Source organism: Camelina sativa, chromosome 4 (assembly GCF_000633955.1).
Source record: "Camelina sativa cultivar DH55 chromosome 4, Cs, whole genome shotgun sequence".
Classification (NCBI taxonomy): Eukaryota; Viridiplantae; Streptophyta; class Magnoliopsida; order Brassicales; family Brassicaceae; genus Camelina; species Camelina sativa.
In genome coordinates, this window is record NC_025688.1 from 24767377 (window position 1) to 24776978 (window position 9602).

General features: G+C 36.8%; 1 protein-coding gene and 2 pseudogenes across 1 annotated transcript in view; all 3 read right to left on the reverse strand.

Annotated features, from left to right (window-relative positions):
- The window catches only part of LOC109132547 (F-box protein At2g38590-like), a 2071-nt gene extending 1447 nt beyond the window's left edge, over window positions 1–624 (reverse strand). Inside the window, exon 1 of the mRNA XM_019244221.1 lies at window positions 5–624. Within this exon, the coding sequence (XP_019099766.1) occupies window positions 5–624 (620 nt within the window). The remainder of the gene's footprint in view (window positions 1–4) is intronic.
- Window positions 5008–6295, reverse strand: LOC104784254 (annotated as a pseudogene).
- Window positions 7675–8965, reverse strand: LOC109132548 (annotated as a pseudogene).

Sequence of the window (9602 nt, forward strand, 5' to 3'; positions counted from 1 at the left end):
AAACATTATGCACCAATTTGGAGTGACATCAAGACTTGTCCATGAATCAGAGTCAAAATCGTATATCTCATACCAAAAAAATTGGTTTTCGGGTGCTTTGTTGAAATAATCTATAAACCTCAAGAATTTAACGCCAGAACAAAATTTCTTATTCTCGTATCCAAGAGCATAACTGAACCTGTCGGCCCTGTCCCATCCCTTTGGACGATGAGAGTATCTTGGTTCGATCCACCTTGTTTTCCCGCTATACGGATTCCAAACCACAAACTTACTATCGTCGTCTTTGAAGATGCATAACAATAAACCCTCACAGTGAAAGACTTGAGATATCTTGACTTGTTTGTCAAAGAGACGACTAGGTTTACGTTTAAACTTTATTGATGGATCAACGTCGTCGACGACTAACCTCATTGAATGAAGATCGAAATTCATCATCGCGATCATCATAGACTCCTCTTCTCTTGTTGCTCTTTTACCAATGTACAACTTCCTAAAGCTCCTACTTTTGGATAGAGTGTTCCAACTTTTGCAAGTAAGTCTCACTGCTCTCAAAGATTTCAAAGGAACCCTACAGAAGATCTCCTCTATCAAAACCCTTGGAAGATTGGAGATCATCGTCGTCATTGTTTCAAATTGCAACAATGGTTTTGTTTTTTCTTTCTTCTGATTTCTTGCGGCATAGGGTAATGAGAGTATACACACACAACCAATGGAAGATACACAAAAAACCCTAAATAAAGTTGGGCCAATCGTGGGCTTCAGGATCTAGTTAGGCTTTTACTGATGTTATATACCCGAGACAAGAATGCTGAAGCTAATCTATTAGCTTCCAGCTTTATGGTCTCTATCTTCTTATTTACGCTAGCTGTTGAACTGAAATAGTGAAATGGCAAGATCTTCATCGTGGCACTGAATGTCAAGTTTCCTTAGAAAATATAGAAAATCTCAAGCAGAAATACGCAATGGAAGACCTAAGAAGATTCACAATCAATGAGCTCTTTCCAACTCCATAACTGGTTAGCTAGCCTACGCCACAAGGTTACAGATTCGTTATTAAAACCGTAGCTAAAACACTCTCAGCGTGAGAACATTGCATCTAGTTCTCAATCACCTTGAATTCTCTGAGAAGTTTACTAGAGTCGGAGAAATTTAAACAGCTCGTATAGATATGTAAATAAGTAATCTGTTTTCTCATTTCTAAGTTCATGTCTTCTTTTTCTTCTCTCTCATCTCTCAATCAATCGTAATAGTCTTTATAGCCGCTTGAAAAACTGAAAAGATTTGTGAAGCAACACAAGTGATTGAAAAGCATATTGTCTTCTTGACGTAAAATTAGGCTTTGAAAGTTGCTTGTCTATGACTCAGAAAAATCTTTAGAAAAATAAGCAAAAGATCTACTTTAGGGTACTCAAACTTAGGGCGGAGTCTTTGCATAGCCCTTGATATCTTTTTTATACACCTCAACTACCACAACAAGCAATATATCCTTCTACTGCATCATCCCGTTTGTAAATTGAGACTGATCATCCCTTTTTTCTCCTTTTGAGCATCCTCCTACCAATATCGATTTTGCTTCTTCAATAGCTTTTCAAATGCGGCAAGTAGGGATGTTAAGAATGGGTTTTAACCCGATGGGTACCCGGGACCCATGAAAAATAAGAAACCCAAAAATTTGATTATTATGTTAAAATTTTATGGGTTTTAAATGGTTTGGGTACCCATTTTAGAGAGTCCTATTCGGGTTTATCTTATTGGGTTATGGGTACCCATGAGACTTCAAAAAAAAAAAAGTTAATTAGATTCGTTAATGTTAAAAAAAAAGTTTGTCCGATTACATTATCGAAACGTTCCTCTAAAAAGAAAAAAAAAACCAGAGAGCGATTTGTAAAAACCCAGAGAGCGATCGTCTTTGTTACTTTGATCAAGGGATCCAATGGATCCGATCCATAATAAGGTAAGCTCGCGTTTCCCCCTTTGATTCTTCTCTAACGCCGGCCTGATTTTGCTATTCCAACTCCGAAATTAGGGTTTCTAGTGGTTCAATTACGATTTCGTATTTTGTTGGGTTTGATCGTCTTTTGTATTCGTTGATACAATGAAGTTTGGTCGAGTGTGGTTGGAAAGATGAGATGAAAGTTCTCCTGACCCACTTCTTAAAAATCTCAACTTTTTCCTTCTTTCCTCTGATTTGTTTACTCTCGTCGTTGTTCTTGTTGGTTTGATAAACACAGCAATACATACTCATTGTGAGCAAAAGAGACAAAAGTGAAAAGACTTTTTTTTTTTTCGAATCTTCTTTAAGTATCACAGATTTTTTGTTTCCTTCATTGTCGTCTCGGTGCTGCCTACATTTTGTTTGTTAACGCTTACACAATTTTGAATTTGGTACCATTCTAATCATTTCTGAGTTTTTTGTTTTTGTTTTTTTTTGGCTGAATCATTTGATTTGTCTGTATTACTCCTGTTGTAGACTGTTAATGTTACTGTCCAAAGTTGGTGTAGTTGTTAAAGCTTCTTAGTTTGCCTATAAGTTTAGTGAAGAGGCATCATTGATTCTAAGAGTTTCCTCTGAAGTCTCAGTTATGTTTTGAGGTTTAAGAGTTTCGAAATTGGTTAATTGTTGTTGTTGTTGTTGATGATGCAAAGCTAAGATTTTTCAGCTTTTTCTTTTGTACTGTTAACTGAATTGGATTCGAACAAGTGAACTATCTTTGTTTGAGAAGTTGGTTTTTGTTTGGTGGATTAGCTTACATTTGAAAGCTCTTCTTTTGGGAATGCAGGGAGCATGTTAAGAAGAAAGGGAGAAAAGATGTTACAGTTGATGAACTGATCCGAGTGATCACTCCAAAAGGCAGAGGTAAAAAAGATAAACGGATGAGTTCATTTAAGATTTAGCGGAACATGGAAAAACCAGTTTCTTATGTCCCGCTGATTCGTTGAGTTAGTAATCTTGAATTTTGTTTCTATTGATGTTCTTTGTGTGTGTTTGCAGCTTCAGTACCAGATTCCGTGAAGGCAGAGCTGTTGAACAGAATTCAAAACTTCATTGTATCAGCTGCTCTTTGTGTGTGATCTCAAGCCTAAAGCTCTCGACTTCTACTTCAAAGATTGTGCTTACACGGTGAGAAATTCTAACTTAGAAGAAAAATTGTTCTGACTTAATCACTTTTGTTTTTTGAAAATTGTTCTGTGAAGTAGTAGTAATTTTTGCCTATATTAAACATTGTTTTGATTTTTTGCCGTTGCATGTGTGATTTATTTGTTGCTGTTGCATGTATTTTGGTTGACAATGTGATTGAGATTGAGATTATAACATAAACAAAGGCACATATCGGTTGTGCTTAGATTGTTGAATGTTATTTTTTGTGTTTGTAGAGATGAGTTATGAGGTCTGAGAATGACAATATGACATTATTCTTGTTTGTTTTTGATATGGTTTTATTTTAGGATGGATTCTCAAACATTAGAAACAATGGCGGCTTTAAATGCAGAGAATGAATACATGGAAGTGGATGTGGAGTATGATGCTGAAGGAGCAAGTGAAACACAGCCTACTGATACAGACCCTACGGTATTTGATTCTAACAAACGATTAAAGTCTTCTGTTTGGAAAGAGTATAAACCAGTAGGAGTAGGACCAGATGGAAAAAAGAGAGGTCGTTGCGTTCACTGTAATAAGAAGCTAATCACTGAAATTAGTCAGGGAACATCATCATTAAAGCGTCATTTAGAAATTTGTCCCAAGAGACCTCCAGGGCTGAATGCAAAAAGTCACTATGATCACAAAGTAGATCGTGATATGGTTTGTGAAATTATAGTATACCATGATTTGCCTTTCCGGTATGTTGAATATGAGAAAGTGAGAGCTAGAGATCAGTACTTTATAATGAACACAGGGAAAAGGCTTGGACTTCTACCTCTTTCTCATCAACACAAACTCCACTTGATATTCTTAATGAATCACCACTAGAAGATGATCCAAATTTTGTAAGTATTTTTCTCCATTTAGTTTTTATACCCTATATCTTAATGACACATGATATCTTTACACATCCTCATATCTCTTTTATACAGGATATCTTAGAGCTTGAGAGGAGCATACAACCTGGTTCTGACAACACAAAAACAAATTTGGAAAATTATTTGGATGATCCAAGGCTAGATTTGAAGTCTTTCACTGACATCGATGTTTTGAATTATTGGAAAGGCAGTGGGCAACGCTATGGTGATTTGGCTTCTCTAGCTTGTGATGTGCTCAGTATTCCAATCACCACAGTAGCAGCAGAGTCATCGTTTAGCATTGGAGGTCGGGTACTGACTCCTTACCGGAACCGTCTCCTTCCAAGAAATGTTCAAGCCTTGTTATGTACTAGAAACTGGTTACGTGGTTATGCTGAGTTAGAAGGTAAGAATCCATATTTTTTCAATTCATAAGTAACTTCCCTTGCTTGGTTGACAACTTTGATGATGAGGTTGAAGGTAAGAATTTATATTTTTTAATTACAGGTGACATTAAAGACAACTTTGATGATGAGGTTGAAGGTACCACATCTGTGACTAGTAGCTCAGGAGTATGAGACCAAGGTAAAAAAAATTAAGATTGTTACTTAAGAATAAAGATGTAATTATGAAATTTTGACTGAAATTCCATTGTTTTGTTGTTGTTTAGATTCTGATCAGGTTTTGGAAGAACCATAGGAGGAAGAATGAGAAATTTTTTTTGTTGTTGTTGTTTTTGTGACTTTGATTTTGGTTTTTATATTTATCTAGGTTAACAAAACTCTTAAATATATTTGGTATACTTTATCTATATGATATAAAATTATAAATTTTTGAAAATTGTCATAGATATAATAAAATAAACAAAATACATAATATAAATCATATTTGGTACCAAAAAGCTAAAGACACAAAAATTCATAATGCAAAATGCAAAATACATCATATAAGACAAAAAAAAATCGGGTACCCATGGGTTTACCCACAAAACTAAAAACCCGTTCGGGTTTACCCACAAGACCTAATACCCATTCGGGTTTTATGAGATCGGGCTTTTTCTGGGTGGGCTTTTTTCGGGTTCGGGCCGGGCTGGGTTTTTTTACCCACCACAACATCCCTAGCGGCAAGTCTCAACCTGTTTTGATCACATAGACGCTTTTCTAAATGGCTTTGTTCTATTCTTTTGCCTCGTACAGGTTTCTTGATTTGGATCAAACTTGGAACATAAGAGCACACATCTGGCCTACATAACTCATTTGCAGGTACTCCAGGATCCAATTTTGTTACGTGTCCAGCCTCTCCAACTACGTTAATATATCTTTCGCGAATGTGGCGATCCTCACATTTATATTGCGTACCAAAACTCATGAAGACTATCTTACTTCTCGTATCCATTCTCAAGAACTTGCTCCACGACACTTTTTCGACCTCAGTCTTAGTTGTAATCCATATCTCATAATCATATAAATCGTGGTGGTGAAATAAAGCTGCAATCTTCTCTTCTTTAACACAAGATAAAGTCTCATATTCATATTCACGATCCCTAAGAAAGATGGCAGAGGCAGAAGCGGCCCAAATCTCTCTCTCTTGTAAAATCAAAACAGATTATGTGATCACTGACACCTTCTGAGCTCCTTTCTTTAGCACACCAGTAACTGTTTCCCTTAAGAGAAACGCTACTGCTTGTACAATATATCCTCCAGTGTGGAGCGACGTCAAGAGTTGTCCATAAACCAGTATCAAGATCGTAGATTTCGTACCCAAAAAATTGCTCTTCCTGCGCTCTTTTAAGAAAATCTACAAACCTCAACAATTTAAGGCTACGACAAGATTCCTTATCCTCGTATCCGAGACCATAACAAAATATGTCCCATACGTATGGACGGTGAGAGAATCTGAGGTTGATCCACCTTGTTTGCCCCAAATACGGATTCCAAACCACAATCCTAGTAACGTCTTTCAAGATGCATAAAATTAAACCCTCATAGTGGAAGAGTCGATCTATGCTTACTTGTTTGCTCGGGAAGCTAATTTGACCTTTATGCTCTATAGATGGATCAACGTCGTCGACGAAGCCGCTCATTAGATAGAGATTGTGAGGCATCATGGCGATCATCATAGACTCACCTTTTCTTGTGGCTTTACCAATGTGCTTCTTCCTAAAGCTCTCACGTTTGGATAAATAGTCCCAACTTTTGCAAGTTAAACGCACTGCTTTCATGGATTTCAAGGGAAGCCTAGAAATAATCTCCTCTATCAAATCTCTTGGAAGATTGGAGATCATCGACGTCGTCATCGTTCAAAGTCACACAACAATTTTTTATCTTTTTTTTTTCAGCTAAGGTAAAGGAAAAAGTATACACAACACAAATTGAAGAAGACACATAAAAAACCCTAAATACAGTTGGGCCTAGCGTGTGCTCTAGAATCTAGTAAGGCTTTTAGTTGTCGTTTACTCTGTTTAGAAAGTTAATTAGAGTCGGTTTAAGTTAAACCACTCGTAAGTACACACCATGTGTACTGTATATAATTCGTTTATCTATCATGAAAGATATATATGCATATATGGTTCCAAGAGCATCTCCAAGTATTTCCAAAACACACAACCCCTCTCAATGTTCTGCTCGGCTGCTCTTGCCAACGCTTGAGGGTAATAATCATTATAGCTCCAACAGAGTTTCAAAAAATGCAAAATACAGTATGATGTCTTATCAAATTCGCATCCCTCTGGATTTCCCCTGTTCCAAACGTCTCATTGAATCAAGTGTCTTTGACCCTAAAGCTTGAGACTTCGGTTTTTGTAGATAGTGTCGCTATAACGTGACAAACTTCAAATATTGTGAAGAAGACGAATCAAGTTAGAAGGTTTTTAGAATGTGGTTTACTCTTGTTAAAAGGTGTGTTTGAGTCGGTTAAGTTAAACAGCTTTTGTCCTCTGTTTTCTCATTTCTAAAGATCAGTAACCTAAAAACCTTTCATTATAATTATCAAACTTCTTCTTCTCTCTCACTTCTATGAATCATAATAATCTTATGATTATACGAAGCCGTCCATCTTCCTTCGTGGTACTTCTCTCCTACTGTATATAAGAGCCACCACCGAGCTCTTTCTTCTTCTTCGCTCTCTTCACTTATCATATAAACATATAAAAACCACAATCAAGAAGACTTGGCAGATGGAGGAACCAATAAGAAAACCAATTGAAAAATATAGCATCCTGAATATAGCCTCCTTTTATATAGTGTGAGACGCATGATAGCGCCTTTCAGTATACCAATTGGACTCAATTGTGGAAAACGATAAACAGATGTAATCTTAAACCAAAAAAAAAAGGAGTCAAAATGAACAAACAGGTTTTTAAAAGTAGCAAAGACCTTCACCACATACATGAAATTACTGGTAACAAAACACAACTTCTGATTTCTTTTTGTCACACACGAGTTCAATCCTTCATCACAACACAAAAAAACAAAAATAAAACATTATTGTTGAAAAACACAGTAAAAAGTATAAAAGAAACCCGACAACACCAACCACGTTGCAAGCGTTTCAAAAACTTACGCAGCACTCAATGTTCTGCTCCTGCCATATCACTAGTGTAATCGCCATATTCATTAAGCCTCACTTCCGATACAAAGTATATAAGATACAAGAACACAAAAAAAAAAATTATATTTAATTTATAGTAACCAAACTAAAGTTTGGACTTAATCTTCCCGTTCTTCTATCTTCGTGCCTCCTCCTATAGATATCTGTCTTCATTAGCTTTTCGATTTCAGCAAGTCTCAACATCTTTTGATCAAACCGACGCTTTTCTATACTACTTTGTTCTATCCTTTTGTCCGCACGTGAAAGTTTCTTGATCTGGACCAAACTTGGAACATAAGATTTCACGCGTGGCCAACGGTGGTTTCGGCCTACAGGTAATCCAGGATCCAATTTTTTAAAAGTCTCCAGCCTCTCCAATGATGTCAATAAAAGTTTTGGGATAGTCATGGTGTCTACCAACACACAGGAAGACTTTCTTCTCCTCTTCAATGAAGAAACAGTCTGGAAAATTTATCCTAGGCCCCGTATGAATTCTCAAGAACTTGCTCCACGACACCATCTCGGCTTTAATCGTAGTTGTAATCCATATCTCAAACTCAGAAGCATATTCATACAAAAATAAAGCTGCAATCTTCTCTTCTTTAACACAAGATAAATTCACATGTTCATATTCACGATCCCTAACGCAAGATGGCAGAGCCAGAAGCGGCCCAAATCTCTCTCTTGTAAAATCAAAACAAATTATGTGATCATTGCCACCTTCTGAGCAGCTCCTTTCTGACGCACACCAGTAGCTGTTTCCCTTAAGAGAAACGCTACTTCTTGAACAGTATATTCTCCAGTGTGGAGCGACTTCAAGAGTTGTCCATAAACCAGTATCAAAATCGTAGATTTCATACAAAAGAAATTGTTCTTCGGGCGCTCTATGAAAAAAATCTACAAACCACAATAATTTAAGGCTCCGACAAGATTCTTTATCCTCGTATCCGAGAGAATAATTGAACATGTCATCTCCTTGTGGACAATGAGTATATTTGAGTTTGATCCACCTTGTTTGGCCCCAATACGGATTCCAAACCACAATCCTTGTAACGTCTTTCAAGATGCATAACAATAAACCCTCATAGTGATAGACTCTATATATGTTGATGTGATTGCAAAGGAACCTAAGTCTACCTCTCTGCTCTATAGATGGATCAACGCCGTCGAAGAATCCGCTCATTAGATAAAGTTTGTGACGCATCACCGCGATCATCATAGTCTCCCCTTCTCTTGTTGGTCGTCTTGTTACTTTACCGATCTCACTTTTGGATAAATCATTCCAACTTTTGCAAGTTAATCTCACAGATTTCATGGGAAGCCTAGATATAATCTCTTTTATCAAATCCATTGGAAGATCGGAGATCATCGTCGTCATTGTTTCGACCTTCAAATCGAAACCTTTTTTTTTTTTTCCTTTTCCTCTGATTTCTTGTGGCCAAAGGGAAAGTCTAATTAAAAAAAAAAAAAACCTAAATGAAGCTGGGCCAATCGTGGGCTTTCCATGGGCTTTAAATATATAACATCATGTCTTCTTCTTCTTCTTCTTCCAGTTTTTTACAATGGCAAGATCATCATCATGGCATCGAATGTCCAATTTCTTGAGAAAANTGCATAACAATAAACCCTCATAGTGATAGACTCTATATATGTTGATGTGATTGCAAAGGAACCTAAGTCTACCTCTCTGCTCTATAGATGGATCAACGCCGTCGAAGAATCCGCTCATTAGATAAAGTTTGTGACGCATCACCGCGATCATCATAGTCTCCCCTTCTCTTGTTGGTCGTCTTGTTACTTTACCGATCTCACTTTTGGATAAATCATTCCAACTTTTGCAAGTTAATCTCACAGATTTCATGGGAAGCCTAGATATAATCTCTTTTATCAAATCCATTGGAAGATCGGAGATCATCGTCGTCATTGTTTCGACCTTCAAATCGAAACCTTTTTTTTTTTTTCCTTTTCCTCTGATTTCTTGTGGCCAAAGGGAAAGTCTAATTAAAAAAAAAAAA